The sequence below is a fragment of the Anser anser genome (assembly GCF_964211835.1).
Source record: "Anser anser genome assembly, chromosome: 2".
Taxonomy (NCBI): domain Eukaryota; kingdom Metazoa; phylum Chordata; class Aves; order Anseriformes; family Anatidae; genus Anser; species Anser anser.
In genome coordinates, this window is record NC_139721.1 from 61,426,934 (window position 1) to 61,446,715 (window position 19,782).

The 19,782-nt window shown below is 38.0% G+C and overlaps 1 protein-coding gene across 8 annotated transcripts in view; it reads right to left on the bottom strand.

The window, feature by feature from the left end:
- Positions 1-19,782, bottom strand: part of FBXO15 (F-box protein 15) — a 199,821-nt gene that overhangs the window by 166,132 nt on the left and 13,907 nt on the right. For 3 of the 8 annotated variants that reach the window (XM_083825772.1, XM_083825767.1, XM_083825769.1), the window contains 4 exons: positions 19,273-19,355; positions 18,204-18,349; positions 11,805-11,929; positions 6,155-8,335 (listed from right to left, as the gene is read on the bottom strand). In XM_083825772.1, coding sequence (XP_083681898.1) covers positions 8,066-8,335; positions 11,805-11,929; positions 18,204-18,349; positions 19,273-19,355 — 624 coding nt within the window. In that variant the 3' untranslated portion in view covers positions 6,155-8,065. Of the gene's footprint in view, positions 1-5,342; positions 5,402-6,149; positions 8,336-11,804; positions 11,930-18,203; positions 18,350-19,272; positions 19,356-19,782 lie in introns of those variants that run through there. The other 5 variants (XM_083825771.1, XM_083825770.1, XM_083825765.1 and 2 more) reach the window with 4 other exon arrangements.

Below are 19,782 nucleotides of genomic sequence, written 5' to 3' on the forward strand. Positions count from 1 at the left end.
AGAATGAACCCACTGTTTGCAGGATGGCTTTTAATGGAGAAGGGCTGAATAAACAAGGCAATTTTTTTCACGTACAGTTTAACAAGAAAAGATAAACACTTCTCCACAATTCCAATAGAATTTTAAGCCAACTTGCATGCAGAATTCTCCAGCTGCATAAAACTGAAGTTCAATACGTGAGCTTTGGTCCTCAGGAATGCCAGTTAAACTGGGCTGGAGTCCCTCCACAAATTCCTACAGAGATACAAAAATTAGTGAAAACTGAAGTCCAAAATAACTGTCTTTAGCTCATGCTTTATACATATGAAAGTCTGTTTACTTAAATTTACCTGTGGGAAACTAACTACTATTATGTCACTTCCCCCCCTTTCCCGTGCCTTATTACATTTTCTTATACCATCTTAATCTCAAGCCTCACTTCCAGAAGTCCCAGACTGGTAACATGTGTTATTTCCAATTAGCCGAACCAATCATTTCACATCAGACGAATCCTTATTTCACAAAGTGTTCCAAATCTTTAATCAGACTTCAAAAGTATGTCTATAATCAGTTTCTTCAAGATAACATGAAGGGAGAGGTGAAACAGAAAATGGATTGTTAACATAGATTTTCACCTGCTTAAGATGCAACAGGAGGTAAAATTCAGACATAAATCTGTTGGTCCTAAAGCAAAACATAGATCATGTTCAGTAACTTAACAGCATGTCCATGTAAGCACTTTTTTTAATGCATATATGATTGCAAACGGAAATGCTGAGATTAGAAAAAGGAGCAGGATGACATTTACTTCTACTACTTACTAAAGATAGTGTGTTTCTAATTCAGTCTTCCCCATATCTCCAACAGCACATGAAAGCTGATGCAAACTTTAAAATAAAAAATTACTAATGCAATTATTCCATTTCTTGTTCATTAAATCTTTTTTTTTTTTTTCAGGATACAACAACATTAGTGTTACATACTAGAAAGCTTTGTCTTTGCTCACACAAAGGTACTCCAGTCTTATAAAACTACTCTACAGTAGAACTCAAACAGAAATTTTAAGATCCTTATACACTTGCAGGAAACTAGACCAAAACAAGGTAGATATACGGTATAATTGCCATGATTATTCTTTTTCATTCTTTTACTTACCACATCATACCAATAGCAAATTTAGAACAGAATAACTTGGTTTCAGAGTACCTTACCTATCTTTTAAGTTTTTTATTAAACGTTTTTACTATGTACATGCAAACACTATTTGCACATTTTTAAAGAAGGTAAAGTAAGAAAAAGCAGTAATTCAAGGTGTTATAAAATAAATGAGGTAACAATGAACAAAGAACCACTGATAATCATGAAACACCATACTGACTTCACTCACTATTTCCAGATTTTTCTGAGCATCAAGATGTTTGGAAACACGTTTCTGAAAAGATCTTTTTTTTTTTTTTTTTAATCTTGGTAGGGAAGAAATATTGATGATACCAAACTCTGTAAGTTAAGCATTTGCCTTAGAGCTTGAGGGGTTTGGCAGCAGTGGGGTTTGTAATTAATAGTTAAATACTTTCCAGTCCCTGAGGACTTAGCTGATTTATAGTATTTCAGTGAATAAACAGAACATTACCTAGCTATAGCACATTCTTCCCTACCTTGCATTTTTTTTTTTTCTATAAGATTTCATCAAAACAGCTGAATCTAACTTTGTGCCTGACTGATTCAGGATAGGAAAAATTATTAACCTGCATTATAAGTGGTCTGTATGCAGAACAAAAGTAATCCTACGCACTAATATGTGATCAATATCTGACTCATCAGTGCATCTCCCTTCAAAAGGTTCAGAGGTCTACTCATGCTCTTAGGAGATAAACAACTTAAGCCTACAAAGAATAGCTTTCCCATTTCAGTTTTCTTTCGTTTGTTTAAAAGCCTTACAGTTTTCTACTTTATAATAAACACTTCTACAACCTAAGTAGTGTTAATAGAGTGACATTACTCCTTTTTTTGCGGACACTTCAAAAGAAGCACAGCATGCAAAAGACTCCTGAGTGGTTTAAACAAAGTTTGAAAGTAAGAACAGAATAAGCGATGTCTTGTCATTCAGTACAATAAATCCGTCCTCACCACATAAATCACTAGTTATCCTTGCTGCCACCATTTTGATTTATGGTAGATGAAAAAGATGGGAAACTATGGAACTTAACTTCTCACAGTAATGTGTTTCCAATCCACTACATACAAGAGCTTAAAACCCACTGTTTGTCTTCATTATAATCTGTAGAAACACTTTAATCTGTGCAGTTTCTAACACAGGTATATTTAAGCTCAGATTCAGTTGCCATATCTCTGAGATTCACTACATGTCAACTGAGCTGTACTAATATGCCAGGCAGCCAGAGGATCAAATGTTTTCACCTAAATCTAATTGTCTGAATGTGTTGGAATATCTGTATATGCAATGTGAACTACTGCATGGCTTGCTGGATGGTAACTCAATAAGATATAGTAGCTTGATTACGTGTCTAAATCCCTAATTTAAAACAATATTAATCCAGTTCAACTCATCCTCATTACACTATTCTATGTTGTTATTTTGTTGTTGTTTTTTTGCTAAGTATTCGATTACTAGCATCAGACAGCCATGTAACTGCATACAAAGAAAACAGCCCTTGTCTCAAAAAGCAAGCATATGACAACAGGAACAATCTCAATGAAATCAAGACCATACCTAAATATCTAATGGATAAATTCTCGAGACCCCACCTGCAGTACTGCGTTCAGCTCTGGGGCCCCCAACACAAGAAGGACATGGAGTTATTAGAATGAATCCAGAGGAGGTCCACAGGGATGATCAAAGGGCTGGAGCACCTCTGCTATGAAGACAGGCTGAGGGAGTTGGGGTTGTTCACCCTGGAGAAGAGAAGGCTCCAGGGAGACCTTATGGTGGCCTTCCAGTAAAGGGGCAGGAACGCTGGGGAGGGACTCCTTGTCAGGGAGTGTAGGGATAGGACAAGTAACTGCTTTAAACCAAAAGAGGGTAGGTTTATACTAAAAGTGAGGAAGACATTCTTCACTCAGAGTGGTGAGGCCCTGGCACAGGCTGCCCAGAGAAGCTGTGGATGCCCCATCCCTGGAGGTGTTCAAGGCCAGGCTGGATGGGGCTTTGGGCAGCCTGGTCTGGTGGGAGGTGTCCCTGCACATGGCAGGGGGGCTGGAACTGGGTGGGCTTTATGGTCCCTTCCAACCCAAACCATTCTGTGATTCTGTGAACGCAAATCAAAATCTGTCCGCTAAACAAGAAGAGAGAGAAAAAGAAATCTGGAGGCTATCCAACATACAATTGCTCCACGTATTAAACCACACTTACCAAAAGCACATGTGTAACAGGAATGTACTACGAAAGCAGAGCTGGTTCTCTAAAAGCAATTGCAAAAAGATAGGAAGAAAAAGCAAAACAACTGCAAGGCCAGTTTGAAGAAAAATACTGTGATTACGACCCTACATTACAAAAACTTCAGAAATATATAGCTCCTATTAGTTCCCAACTAAAAGAAAATGACTGCAGTAAAGAGCGACAACTCCACAGTGACGGTGTTACAGTTCAGAACAATTCTTCAGATTATATTAACCAACATAGCTTCAGCTTATATCAGTGGAAGATCATACAAAGTGCCCAAGAATATTAATGAATTGTTCACTGAAAACATACTCTATTACAAGTAACTCCTTCAATTATTAGTTGTTGCTTTTTTTAAAGAACACGGAACACAGAAGCATTTAGGTACACAGCAGACATATGACAAAACAATGATGAATGGCAGGAATAACATTTTGATGTAGTTCTATTAAAAAGACAACTCCTCCACTCTTGGAATAATCTCATAAAAACCCTTTCATTAAATCACTCTTTCATACTAACCAATTCCTTTTCAATGCAATTTAAGCTCATTAACTTAAACGAGCACTATTACGAGTGCAATAAAATAAACATAAGTACTGCTTTTATGCTTCCCTACCAGGTAAATCACCCCTTTAAAGATATTATAGTTCTATCTGTTGCAGAGTAGTTAAACAGACACATTTAAAAGTTGATGCTGGTTACTTTCTTTTTACTTGGATGAGTTGGTCTCTGAAGCACAAAAAAAAAAGTAGTCTTCAACTCTTTTTTTTTTTTTCCCCACTTACAAGTGCTTATACTTTCTCTCACAGAAATTGTCACAGAAATTGGATAAATGACACAAAAACAACAAAGATGTCCTGTTTTCAGCATGGGACACTAATGAAATCATTAAAAGCAGCTGCAAGAAATCCTGAAGCATTAGACCAAACTGTGACCTAGGGCATAGCATCACAATCAGATGTGTATTTTCATGATAAGATTTCAACTGGTACCTATTATTTCTCCTTGTTGTCCAAACAATTATCTTTTATAAGCAAGAATGTTTTATCAGAGTGTGATATGCAATCTATTCTGCCTTCTCTTGCACCATATATAAAAAGGGACTCAGACAGCTGAAGATTAGCTAGTAAAGACATTTGATCAAAACATGGATTTTTTTTGGAATTGATATTTTCTTTTATGAAAAGAGCCAGCGCAGTTACCTAATATCATCCCTTTCTTTGTGGAAAGTAATATAAAAAGAAAGGTAGATAGGAGTTGAAGAAATGGAAGTCTGAGTGAAGCCACATGCAATAGTCCATGTTTCTGGTTACACGGATGGTAACTACTGAATTTGTTTCTGTTATGAAATTTATAAGCAACCATCAGATGAAATTAAAACATAGCTTAATGCTACTGCAGGTTTAGTTATATCTCTGGTCTATCTGAAGAGGTGAAAATGTATTTTTAATCTTAATATGTTCAGAAGCGGTCAGATCATGATCCCACTACCTCAGTGAAGATGCACAGCAACAGCTCTGCAACATTTAATGTCAGTTTCTGAAGATCTCAGAACCACCATTTCCTTCGGTCTGCTGTATATGCACATTCTTGTTTACGCACAGTGGAAATGAGAAATTAGGAATATCCTGAGGATACTCTGCTATGCCTTGTATCACATCTTAGGTTGACAATGCTGCTAAAGACTTACACTCTTCCTCATCAGGACATCAACTCTCAGGCTACCAGATTTGAGCGTTGGGAGAAGTGACAGCACACTGTCCTAGTTCATTTCTAATAGTGACAAGAGAATTTTCTATGATACAGTTAAATGTACAAAATGGTCAAATGCTTTAAAAAGTGAAAGTGTTTTGTTGGTGGTGGTGCTTTGTTTTTTAAAGAAAATGAGGTACTTTGCTTTAAGAAAAATTTTGAAATGTAACCAAAATTCAGCTAGAATGAGCAGTAGCAGAAAACTTACCATCTTATGGATGTTGAATGCCCCTTGATTTCGGTGGTTTTACAGGTCAGAGAACAAAACTGCACATTTGAAAAAGTCATTGCAACTGGAGTAATTCTGCATCTTGGTAGGGAAGCCAAAGACTGAGAGTACTTCAGGACTGAGCTACTGTTTCCTTGCTAAAGATGGCGTCTCAAAGTTTCACTCCAGTCAAAAGAAAATCTTGACTGGTCGCTTTTCTGTGCAGCAAGAATTTCAGTTCTGGCACTCATTACACCCAGTACACTTGTTAAAACATTTACATTATTTCAAGAAATGCCAGTCACTGTCAGCAGTCAATAAGAAATGAGATGGAATGCAGCTAGTCATGCTTTTTACATCAGCTAAACCACCAAACACAAATGTTTCCCTTTTTCATTAGGCAAGGTGACAGAAGTCAGACTAGAACTGAATCAGCTTTAACTTCATTATCTTTGAAAGTCATATTAAGAAACAACACTATCACTGTAGTACAAATCTCCTATAGTCTCTGTGGTACAGATTACAAGGGCTTACACATAAACATTGCTTGCATGAACTGATTAATCTGCTTAAATCACAGAAAAAAAGGGGAATTATTTTGAAGGAAATCACTATTATGATAAAGTCACAGAAACCAACAATATAGTAGTGTTTTTTTTCCTTAACAGAGCACTTCTAAACTACACAAATATGTTGTAGTTTGTAACACGCTATGTAATTGCATCGGAGTCCCAATATTGTGTCTTTTTTTTCCTTTTTTTTTTTTTAAATAAATACAGGGAGTAGAAGATTTTGTCCTAAACTTACTTCAAGGAACCCAAAAGATCATGCACAGAACTCCAATTTTCCATGAATAGTTCCTGTTAGATAGACTACATCAGATATGCATTGATTCTGAAGCAACCGAATGCCACCTACGCTCAGTAAAAGCAGCTGTCAGCTCAGCTGTTCTGATGATTGGGACTCTAATTCATAGGCCAATAAGAGAGACAAGTGGCTAGGTTCAAATCAGACAGAAGGTCAGAACACACAAAAAGAAACAGAACAAATGGGAATTTGAAGAGATCTCCTAATATATTAGATAGGTGATTTTATTGACAAATGCATTACTGTCGCATTGTTCATATCCATGACTTCCTGTCTACCTTTTAAATCCTCTACTAGAACATATTTAAGTAATTTTTTTTCTGGAAAAAAAAAAAAAAGTTAACAAAACCTGTCAGAACATGTTATTTACCAATAACACTAATGAATCGGAAGGGAACAGCATACATGCTGTTTTACTAGTAGGTTGTATTGGGTTTATGTGGTAGGGTTTTAGTAGCAGAGGAGCTGCAGTGATGACCCCTGTGAAGAACCCAGCGACTGCCCTCCATGTCAGCTCAGTGCCAGCTTCAGCCAGCTCCAAAATAGACCTGGCGCTGGCCAGAGCCAAGCTACTGAGCAGCACTGTTTGGGCCTCTGGGCACGCAGGTTTAAGAAAAGGGAAAAAAAATGCTGTGCAATAGCAGCTACAAGAGAGGAGTGAGAAGCAGCCCTGCAGACCCCCAGGTCAGTGCAGCAGGAGGGCAGGAGGTGCTCCAGGCAGGCAGCAGCAGTTCCCCTGCGGCCTGTGGAGAGGCCCCTGGTGGAGCAGGCTGTCCCCCTGCAGCCCATGGGTCCCACACGGAGCAGATCTCCACGCTGCAGCCCGTGGAGGAGCCCCCGGTGGAGCAGGTGGATGTGGCCTGGAGGAGGCTGCGGCCCATGGAGAGCCCCCGCAGGAGCAGGCCCCGGGCCGGAGCTGCAGCCCGTGGAGAGGAGCCCACGCAGGAGCAGGGGGTCTGGGGGGAGCTGCCGCCCGTGGGGGACCTGTGCTGGAGCAGTTTGCTCCTGACGGATGGACCCCGTGGTATGGACTCATATTGGAGCATATCTTGAAGAGCTGCTGCCTGTGGGGAGCCCATGTAAGATCAGTTCCCGTGGGAGGGACCCCACGTGGAGCAGGGGCAGAGTGTGACCATGAAGGATCTGCAGAGACAAAGTGTTAGGGACTGACCACAGCTGCCATTCCCCCCTCCCCTACACCGCTCAGGGGGAGGAGGTGGAAGAGGGTGGATGGGGGGAAGGTGTTTGTAGTTTGCTTTTAGTTACTCCCTGCTCTAGTCTGCTAGTGATAGGGAATAAATTATATTAATCTCCCTATATTGAGTCTGTTTTGCCCATGAGGGTAACTTATGAGTGATCTCCCTGACCTTATCTCAGCCCATGAGCTTTTTTTCATCATATTTTCTCACTCTGTTCTGATAAGGAAGGGGAGTGAGAGAGTGGTTGTGCGGAGCTTAGGTAGCCATAAGTGTGAAACCACCGCACAGACATAAACGTGAATGCTCTCACAAAAGCTTCTTCACAGTATGGCTCTCACAAGAAGAAATTTATTACCATATTAAAATGTGCCAATAAAATAATTATTCCTAAAAATAATTTCAATATGCCCAGTACCAGGAACAGACTAACCATGGGATGTTCAACAGAGAAAAAAAAACAACATTAATTTATATCAACATCTCTCTTCAATCTCATCTATGCCAATTAAAAAAATGCAATTGCACTTGTTACTGAAAAACTGAAAGATACAAAACTTGCAGGAACACAATTTACTTCACTGGCATTAAATCTTAAAACATGAAAAAAATATATTTTTTTTCCTGTATTAATGCAAGGAAATTAACACCCCAATTACATCAGTAGTTTGTTCCATACCAGTTATTAACCTTTTCAGTGCTCACGTAAAGCACCAGACTGACTATGAAATACTCTTTGGTTTCTTCCAGCCATACCAACTCAACACAGACTTTACCCTCTGAATCTGCATAGTCTGTGGTATAGACGCAACCCATGTAGTCATAAAGGCTGGACGCCTTGGAAGACAGTTCCATGCAGACTGGGGCACTGAAACACCAGAAGGGCTTTCGAGTTTCATCCAAGAGAGTAACATCCATCACGTAACAGTCCTACAAACACAAACAGAGGAGATTACTTTCTTATGCCATGGCACAGTAAATTCTGTCCCTGAGTTTAGGGAGAAATACTAAAAGTTCGATAGACAGCAAATTTTGGTATGAAGGCTAAAAATGCAAAATATAATTGATAGTGTTCTGACTATTGCAAGTCAACAGATACTTAGAGGTTTCTTACAGAAATCAAAAGTGCATCCTATAGGCATTAAAAACTGTCTTGCCAAACAGAAAGTTGCACTGTCAGCCTAAATCAGACATTTTTTTTTGCAGATTTTTTAAGCCTTTAAAATCTGTGGTTCAAAATAATTACTTACCTTCCCATTCAAATAATGATAGTCCTTTCAATCTGAGAAACTTAGGTTTAAACTAAGGTACTAACTTCTGTGAATGCAGCAATGTTTGCAAAAACATTCAAAGAGACAAGCCCTAAGGCAGCCAAAAAACCACAATTACTCCTATACGCCAGCTATAAATGAAAGGCCACTCTCTGAATGGCTGCAAGCGTCAGCTCCCAAAAAGGTATTATTAATACATTGTCTTCTCCTCCAAATAATTCTTCCTGTTAAAAAATGTTGCAAATAAACATTCTCAACACTACACAACTACATCACTTTCTAAGGCTAAAATCAGGGTGGCAATTCTTGGCCACTTACAAAGTGAAGTTTTCACATATGTGCCTTAAAAGCATACAGGCTGTATATCACTGTTAATAGCAGTTATTATCTATTCTCACCTGTTCTGAATCAACAGTCAATCAGATGATATAATTACATTATATATATATATATGTATTATTCCTCAGAGCATAATTTGTTCCAAAAGCATAAACAAAGCAACATCACAAATTCCATGCCAAGAAAGAAATTTGGAATGCTTTATTTCACAGTATTATATAGCTGTGTTTATGTAGCTTTAACAATTATTTCACTACAACTGAAGTTTAATCAAACAATACCAAGCAGATGGCAAAACCTTACAAAGTAGTGTGACCTATAAAGTTTTCCTAAGTTTGTTATTATAGCCTATGCTGCAAATATACAATTCAAACCAAATCTGATGATCATTTAATAATTTATATGACCTATAAATATACTTGAAACAAAGTAGTCTTCAGTGAATTCTGTGGAAGAATATGTACTGTAAAGGATCCATCGCCCTACTGAGATGGTGTTACCTGTGTTCTAGTCACTGCCAGCAGGCAGAGTCCTTGTTCCTCACTGTGTAAAATTTGGTGGGTATCTTACACAGTGGGTCCGTGTTTACAAGTGTTACTGAGTTCAAGAGGCTCAGAAGATACAGTGTCTTCTGGGAATATCCTTTAGCAATGGGACTGGGTAGGTCAGGTTGGTGGTTGGACCTCATTATCTTGAAGATCTTTTCCCACTTAGAAGGTTCTATAATTCTGTGGTTCTAAGAGCTACTATTTTTTGGTCTGATATCTTGCATTTCAAAGGCCAGTTGTGAACAGTAAAGCAGGGTGGCCTTAAGCATTTGGTGAATCTTTTTTTTCTCTACATATTCCAAACTCTCAGTACTTCAATTTCCATAAAATACCCAGAAGTGCCAGAAAAAAAGGCTTCTTTTCCTGGAAGTACCAGAGAAAATTCAAATAAATTCAAAATAGTGTCATATTCTGTTCCTGTCACTGATTTTATTTGGCCTTCACATGTTTTAAGAGCTTTAGAGATTTATGTCAAAAGCTAAATTGAATTCTACCCACAGCTGTGTGTTGACATGGGCAAGCGCTCACCATAAAATGAGGGGTTTAACAAAGATTGATATGATTTATTTTTTTTCCTAAAAGCAAATATTCAGTAGAACTTATGCTGCAAACACACAGGACAGAGCTAAACTAGACTGCAGGCTTAGCTCTCTGTTTCCTCTGACAGTTAATTTCCCAGACTTTTATGTGATACTTACGATTATTTTTGTGGAAGAAAAAAAATCCTGCCTAGCAGCTGTAAATCACCTAATTTCCAGATATCTGCCCAGCAGAGCAACAAGAATTCCTATATCTCATCATACACTTTTCAGGCAAATGAAGCACATTATATGCCAAGATCCCACTAAATTTAAGCATGTGTATAGGTCAAATAAACTTAATGGGATATAAAATAAAAACAGTTCAAGTGAAACTTTTTCAGAAGCCTAAGAAAGAAAAGCATCTATTCTGCATTATGGTTCTCACTGAACATTCATAGCCATTAAAGAAAGATGTCAAACAATTATTTTTAAAAGCATTTTTTTGTTAGCTTGAATTCCTTCTACTTGCCAATATACAATAGTCTTATTAACATACACAGGGAAAGGATTTGTTGTTCTTTGAAAACAAACACCTACCACGAAACAGCCTGGTACAAACTGAGACGGAAAAAATGCAAGTGAACTAGCTTGTCAACAAGGAATGTGAGGAAAAAAGTGCTACAACTAATTAAAGAGGGAAAACTGAATGGAAACTGATTCAAACTCAACAGCAAGCAGTTGATGCTCCCAACAGATACACGTAGGTTACTAAGTTTTAATGATAAATTTTATATTCCTTGTTGCACAGGACAGCTGGTTGACGCTGTGAACTATAAAACAAGTATGTTAATGCCTATGAGCAAAATATTATCAGACAGTATTTCATTTCACCCTAATGCAGCATTAGAAGAAGGGTAACTTTCTTAATTGTTTTACTCTTTTCAAGTAGATGCCAGAATCAACAAAATCTTGAACAAAAGTTGAACAAAATCTTTTTTTTTTCAGTAGCACTTAAATTACTTTTATTAGTATTTTTGGTACTTCTGAAATATCCATGCAGCTGAAGTACATTTAAAAATATGTGCCTTCACTATTGCAAAATCTACAGAACCACTCTTAATCTTTCTTTAAAATCATTCTTTTAGGAATTTTATAAAGGAGGACAAGTAAAAAACTCCTCTACAATACCAACTTTTAACCCAGGCGACCCCATTTGTATGAGTCAAGAGCTAGGTTCTGACTGTGGGAATGTGGGCTGCAATCTCTGCCTGTGTCCACTGCCATTTTAATATTCTTCAACAGTTTCTAACTTTCCTTGCACATACACACAACAACAGAACTGCACAGTATTTCCCTGGGGGTCACGATGTATTGCCTGCAAGGAAAAAAGAAAAGGCACATCTGCAGCACATTTTTTGTCCAGTGCCTCCAGGCAATGCTGGTCAAACACAACATTTTCAGCAAGTCGAAAGCACTGCAGTCATCATCACACACGCACACTGGATCTATCATGCAACAGATCCTCCAGAACAGAAATAATTGAACTATTTTTCTCAACATTCACATGATTTTTACAATACTTAAATTCCTTTTTATTTTTTTCTAGGAGACATAACCTTCCACAAATAAAACATTTTAAAAAACAGCATATTCAGGATGCATAAACATCACTCTATTTTGAGATGAACATTTCCAGAAACAACAAGTATTTCTGACTGACCTTTACATTGCCTTTAAAGGCATCTGTTTCCCAGGATAAGCCAACTGTCCCAATAAGAGGCACATGCTTCGCATTATCCTTTAAGCTTACAACTGTGAGCCTTAAATATCCATTTTCAATGTCACCTGAAAATATTAACAATATATAATATTATACATCTGCAAATCAAACCCAGTCAAATACACTTTAAATATTCTCTCTCTTTACTTTACTTGCCACCTGCTCACCTGTGAGGAACTCTGACGTACACCAACAGCTAGCTATCCAGTACATTATGGAGAACTTAAGTCAAAATTCAGGGCTTTGATTTTGTGATCCACAGTAGAAGCAGCAGCTAAAATAATTTTGATTTGCGTATAAAAATCTGAAGGCCACCAAAGGGCTTACACACGGATGTAAGGACTACATTCCGTATTTAATACTTCAGTCATATGCCACCAGCGCCTCCATCGCTACCTGCCCCCAAAAAGTTAAACTCAACATATAAAACATGAAGTAAATGCTGAAATACCTTCCTCCTGCCTCCCCCCCCCCCCCTTTATTTTTTAATTTCTCTGCTCTGTCTGGTTCTTCAAATAACCCTACAAAATAGGAAACAAGGACAACAATCGGTCCTTCCTGGAAAGCATATTGGGTTATTTAAACTGACAAGCAGTAAACCCTGATTTGAAACTGACAAGCACTAACCCCTGATTTGAATATCGTTTTTAAATAATGATTTTTTTTAAGCTTCCTTTCTCTTCTTTCACAGAATTATTAAAATCACTTTATTATTATTATTATTAAACATAACTATTTCTTTGCTATGTCCTCCTCTCCTCCCAGAGAGAGACTGACTTTTTCATTTTTTTTTCTTTTTTTTTTTTCTCCTCCTATTGGAAGAAAATTAAACAGGCCATCCAAAGGTCTACTTATAGTTTGGGGTATATCAACACAAGCAAGATCTCTGATTACAAAAAATGCACCCCATCATGACAGAAGCAAGTTTCTTAGCAGAACTTCCCTTCAACAAACTTATTTGAACAACAGATACTAACTCTATTTAAATAAAGATGGAAGGCACTAGGGACATGAAAGTGGAAATGGGGAGGGGGGGGGGGGTGTCAGGGAACAGAACCAAAAAATAACTAATACTCGCATGAGGCAGGTAGAAAGGAAACAAGGAATTCCCACAAAAAAAAAAAGAAAAAAAAAACACAGCTTGTTACAATCTAGTAGCAGAATCCAGATGATAACTGAAGGAACTGGTTTAAGATGCAAGTGGCAAAAAAGCATAAAAGAGAGAAGTTGTTTGCCCATGGTTCTCCATCAATAAAGCCTAGTAGCAGCAAGAGGCTGAAGACAGAAGCAACATCAAAAAGGCAAAAAGCCTTTGCCTGGTGGCTGCTGAAGGCAGACTGCTAGAGGCAAAGTGACAGAAAAAGGCTGAGCCCATAGTTTACCACAAAAGCCAGAAATTTCTCTGAATTGGTACTGTGGGACCAAGCAACACCCATGAGATGCCTGACCACAGATCAATGCTGGAAAAGACATCACTCAAGTAGGGAGACCAAAGAATACTTACTGTGTGGGGAAAGCAGCTCAACACATGACAGAAGCAGCAGATAGCTCAGTACCGACACTGTCTAGAACAGGAGTGTGAATACAGTCGAACCATCTTGACTATGACCAGTATATATTTGGTGTGGTTGAAGGAAAATCGTGGAGTTGTTGAGGTTAGAAGGGACCCCTGAAGTCATCTTGTACGACCCCCCTGCTCAAGCAGCGCCACCTACAGCAGGTTGCCCAGAATCTTGTCCAGCCAGCTTTTGCATGTCTGCAGGTAGGGAGACTCCAAAACCTCTCTGGGCAACCTGTGCCAGTGCTCAGTCACTGCAAAGCAGTGCTTTCTGATGTTAAGATGGAGCCTCCTGTAACACAGTTTGTGCCCATCACAGGGCACCGTGGAAAAGAGCCTGGCCACATCCTCTTTGCACCCCTTCGGGTATTTATAAAGATCGATAGCATTCCCCTGGAGCCTTTTCTCCCACTGGCTGAACAGTCCCATCTCTCTCAGCCTTTCCCCATACTGGAGATGCTCCAGTCCCACCATTATCTTTGTCAGACACTCTCTAGTAGCTCCATGACTCTCTTGTACTGAGGAGCGCAGAACTGGCCACAGCACTCCAGGTGTGGCCTCACCAGCAGAAGGGGAGGAAAGAACAAGCAGAATTCACTTCCAGGATCCAGCTCAATGTGCAAAAAAGAGGCGTTAAGTATGGGTGATACCTACCCATATGGTTCAGCTCCAAACTTCAGTAAATCAAATCCAATGACAAGATTTCATTCAAGATGAATATTCAAGCTTTACAAAGAGAACATTAAGAGCCTGAACTTAAAGATGAGCTTTTACACAAGAGATTTTAAATGACATCAGGCAACAAGCATTTTTTTCCAAAGAGCTATTCAGTTATCTGCAATTCAGATTTGAATGGATGCAGCTAATCTTCTCACTTACTCAAAACAAATGAAAGTTTTAATGGAATAAGGACAGATTGAAAAAAAAAACAACAACTCATACTACTAATAAATTAATGAAGCTAAGCACAACACTATTATTGCACAATATTAGTAACATGAACTACCGCATTGCTAGAGGGACCACCTGGCTACAATGTACGTTGGAAATTGCCTGTTGCAAATATTTCTCAACTCCAAACCAGAATGGAAAGAGGCAATGCGGAACAGCAATCTGACAGCTAATTACACATGGGTTAGTTAACCCCATCTTTGTAACTTTTTCTGTTTTAATATAAAAGCTAGTCCTCGTATCCATAAGAAAGAAAATGTACTACTAGAAGTTAGCAAGAATCAAAGTGCTAATTACGTACATGTCCCCTTCCTCATCCCAGTCAGATAAGAAAGAAAATGAAATTAAAGGGCAAATCAAGCTATATTAAACATGGAGGAGGCAAATCGGACAGGGTTCCCTTCAACCTGATCTGTAATTTGTTTCATTGGTACCCTTATAATATTTACAGTTCAGAGTTTATGTGAGACAGGTAGAGCAGCAAATCAACAGCAAATCAACTTCAGTCAACACAGCTTAAAGGGAACAGGTACTTCCAAATAAAGGGAATACCAATATAGAGAACGCACAACATGTAGTCAAACTTCAGGGAAAGAAATAACCCAATAGTTCACAGGGACTTATTTTTGCTAAAAGCCAAGCAAGGTTGATTTGCTAACCAAGCCTTGTTGTAAGTTATAGTTTGATTGTTATTGTCACAGATAAGGCTGTGTTTAATGCTAATTCTGGTGGCAACAACAAGCCTTACCATGCTGAAATGGTCATTTAACTTTCCAAATCAATCTTCAAGGTCAAGCAAAAACATTCCAAATACGTAATGGGATATTTTGCAAACTAATCTTACAAGTGCTCTAAACACACAAAAATCACTCCATTATGTTTTGCGGGCACAGCACAACTGACATCAAACAGGAATAACACTGAGAAGCCGAAGCTTAAAGTACCATATAGTACCAACAAAGCTATACTTAAACAGATGAAGAACTAGGTAAATACATTGCAGAGTGTTTAGTGATAGTATTCATGATTTCTGGATGAGTCATATGAAAAGCTTGTCACAGCTTCCTGAAAACAAGAGAAGTTTTCTAATACATTCAATTTGAAAGCTTTTAGCATATTCACCCTACAGTATCTGTCAACAAGACCATATTAGCAATTCAGTTTAAATGGAAGGAAGCATAAAATGCTAAAAAACAGCCAAAACAGGGTTCCAAAACAGCTAGCTACTGCAGTGCAAGTATTAAGAACAAAAAAAGATCTGAAGTCATACACAGTCCATCTACTTGGTTCAATGAAGTGTGATATAACTTTTTTAATTTAATGCTCTGAATCTTGCAGAAAGAATTGAAAACAGAGCAGCGAGAATGAACACAGCAGTAATGGGCACTAACGAAAAGCAAACAAAAATAAAACTGAACTTGCACAAATAAATCAGTAGCTCTGTGGAATAACAAATGGGCTTTCCCTGGTAACCTAGCACTGTCTATAGCTTCAAAATGTAAACAAATAAATAAGTAAAACCTCAGTATAATAACTCACAGTTGATCTGTGTCTTAGACTGTGAAAACTGCCATTGGCACATCACATTCATAATTTAAAATAAATGTGGATTGGGTAGAGAATTTTAAGAAATAGCAAGACTTCTCACTATGTCTGAAACCTCCACACTCCAGGGTCATCCGAGGGAATGAGACAAAGAGTGTCATTAAATGGAGCCTAAAAACAAAGTGTAAACCATCAAATACAAGAAGATGGTTATTAATGTAAAAGTATATGGAAGAAAAAAGACAACAGATGAGCTTGTTGCCTGCAGAATCGTGGCTTCAGCTGGCTGATGTCCTCTGAGAGCAGAATGCAGTGACTACTTCACAGAGTTAGAGGACACAAAATCAAAACAACCCAGAAAAAAACAGTGATCATAAAACAGATTCTGTAACTATCGAAGTGAGATGGCATCACAACCTTAGGTCCCGGACATTTGCTACAAAAACTTGCCTAAAGATCAGCTTAATCTTTAACAGAAATAATTCCTAAGTGGGGAAAAAAAAATGATACCAACAAAGCAGATGTCTCACATTTTGCTCTCTTGTGCAGCTGTACTGCTAGGAGCCTAAAATTTTCAATTTTATAGAACAAAATGTAACATTCACCTCAAAAACACAAAGAAACAAACAAAAAAAATCCACCCACACCCCCTGGCCAGTTTACAGAAGAAATTATTCTTTTTCTGAGGGCATAAAGAGGACTCCTGTAATAACAACGTCTCAGGAGAGATTTCTGTTGCTTCACGGCTAGAAATTCACTGAAGTTTTATCCTTATAAGTGTTCTCGTATTTCAAGCTTGGAGCTTCAGGGAATCTGAAAACATGCATGTTTCAAATTCAAAGGACTACAATGCTGCATACCAGCCTATGGTCCAAATGACAGTTCTATTTGTTACAGCACTGCGAAGCAGTCAAGCCTGGTAGCAGTGCCCTCTACTGTCCTCTTTAAAAACAGTATTTTCTGAAACCAGAAGGCTCATTAGTACTGTTGTTAGAAGAATAGTGGGAAGCAATAATTAATTTACGGTGTTTCATTTTTTAAGATCTAAGAGTTGTGAAGAATATTTAAGCTTGAATAAGTAATTATTTTCTGTATTCTGTATCAGTACTTTCACTATCGGGGATAGGGAAAGGACCAGATTTGATGGGACCTGCTATTTTAAAAAAATTCACTGAAAAACTGAATCTTATGCAATAAACGAGTAAGATTTATGTTTTCTACAGTTTTGCCATTCATGTAGTTGTCATTGGGGCACTCAGTTGTTCAGCAGGCATATTATATCATTAAAGCTCAGCTTTAACAAGCTACGGTATTTACTTATGAGCACACGTAAAGACTTTGCATTAATTGCCACCAAGAAAAACGCATCCCTAGCCAGCTTCGCAGAATTTGTTGGCATAGCTGTATCTGCATAAGCTACAGGATGAAGAAATAAACAGAAAGCCCTCCGTCATCACATGAAGTTCTACTGTGAATTTAAGACGCCAGCAGAAGAGATCTTTGCTGATAAAGCTTATTCAGGATTGTAACAGCTACCCCGGGAGGACTTTTATTCTTAGAGCAACACTCGTACCCTGGGACTCTGCTGATAGTAAGACAGCTGTAGCGTAGCTGCAGGCAGGGCTGTGTTAAAGTCAAGTCAAAGAAAGATCATCCATATTTTTGGCGAAACCCTAGTGAATTATTAAGTTGGGTTGTACATGAACAATAAGGATGGCTAATGGTGTCTTATTAAAACAAAGAGGAACTGAAAAATGTCAGAAAGGGCAACCTTAAACTTGAACTAAATAAAAGCTATAAATCTTAAAGTCCACGCAATCTCCTACAGACATATTTAAATATTCGACCTGATAATGTACCTAAAGTATACTTGAGAAAAATTCTACAAAAACATGTCCCCGGAATGTGTAGGGAGAAATTCACTCTCCCTTACAGTAAATAAGTAGGTACGAACATCTGCCCGCATGAAAAGCTGTGCCGCTGCATTATTATCTCAACACTGAACCAAACAAAAATATCCTGACAATCTGCAGATGTTATAGCTCAGGTCTGACATTATGTTAATGTAATACCGGACAGACTTCACACAGAGCAAGCTTACAACACCTCACCACACACCATGCAGATATAAAGAAATAACGAAACAACAACAAAAAAACCAACATAGCTTACTCTAAAAATCCATTTCAATTTCTTCCCTTAGAAGAGAGAAACCAAATCTGAGAGGGGAAGCATAGCAGCAGGGATCATTTTAAAAACAGACATTACTGTTCTGTCAGCTCTACCTTTTCTGCAAAAGAGGCTCTTGAATGTTCCACACAGGTAAGTACAGCTTCCACTGTGCATATCGAGATGTAGGTCGTAGTCATGCAGTCCATATTCTGGGTCAACATCATCCAGTATAGGTTTGTTAGGTGGAAGGACACATGGACTTTAAGTAAAACACCACATGGAATTAAGAAACAGGGAATGACTTAAAAGAAGAGATACAGTATGTAGCCTGCACTGAGAGGATCATTTTATGAGAGGTCATAGGAGGGGGGAAAAAAACATTACAAAATACAAATTTTCATCTTTGCTAATGCTTTTGAAAGTCAAACATCTCTAGTTCATCATACTTCTTTAATAGTTTACTAATAAGCTCTCCAGTCTAGCCAAAGGCAGTAAATATGAGAGTCAAATTTAAAAGGTAAATCTGTAAAACTCCAAAATATGGACTTGTTTACACAAATAAAAAAAATGCATCATCTTAACTACAAATCTAAAAGCCAACTAACTAAAAGCTTCTCTAGAACATCAGTTATTCAATAAGTTTGTCTGTACCAAGCCTAATAAACTACTGCACACAAATGATCAGAAGAGCCCAAAGGCCAGAGGCAACTGAGCAACAAAACTCAACCTTTTTGTTACTGAGACTGCATTAAGTCTTACCTTCTGTGTGAAAAGAGTCATACTAAGTTATAGAAGGCACATAAAACTACCACTAGCACATACAACTGAGCAGAAAGTTGAGGGGGTGGGATAAGCGGTAATTAAAACCCCCAAATCATTCTCTATGCTAAAAAAAAAAAAAAACTCTCATATTTTCAAATCATTTATAGTGTGTAAACAGGTATTATACACTGGAAAACAAATAGCATAACAATGCCTAATAGCATAACAATGACAACATTTTAGTATAAAAATATTTCTACATCTTTATATACAGTTGCCCTAACTTGTTAATATTGAACAAGAATGGTCAATTACTGCCTAAATACAAACCTCTTATCAGCAACCAATTCTCATTTTAAAACCCAAAGTTTTACTCAAAAGGTTATCTTTATTACCCACAGAGGAGGAAAAAAAACTTACACAGTAGCAGACCCCAAAGTGCTTCTCTCAAGAAGTTGATGATAATGAAGACTTGCCATAACCAAAGCAATTTCATTTTTTCCCTGAAAAGTTAATTAAAGTAGATGTATTTTCATCCAGAAATACTCTTTTTCACAAGGTCTTCCTGAGCATTAAAATTCATAGATAAATGCTGCTTATTACTCTGCTAGTTATTGTAATAATGGCAGGATGATTTAACACGTGGGCAAATACTCCTATAACTGCAACTCTTTTCATGGGAGTACAGAATGTAGGTAAAAAATCACAGCATTTCTGCATTCTGGGGAACAGCAGGGAAACGCCGTGGCAAAAGTTATCAGCAAAAATCAATGAGTCTTACTTCTCCAGGTTCTACTTATCACCTCAAAAGGGATAACTAAAAATAAGCAAACAGACCTTATTCCCAGCTGCTAAATACCTGAGCAGCAAACGTAAGGAACTATTTGTAAAGCGGGCTAACAGTGAGGAATATAGAGTTATTTAATAGAA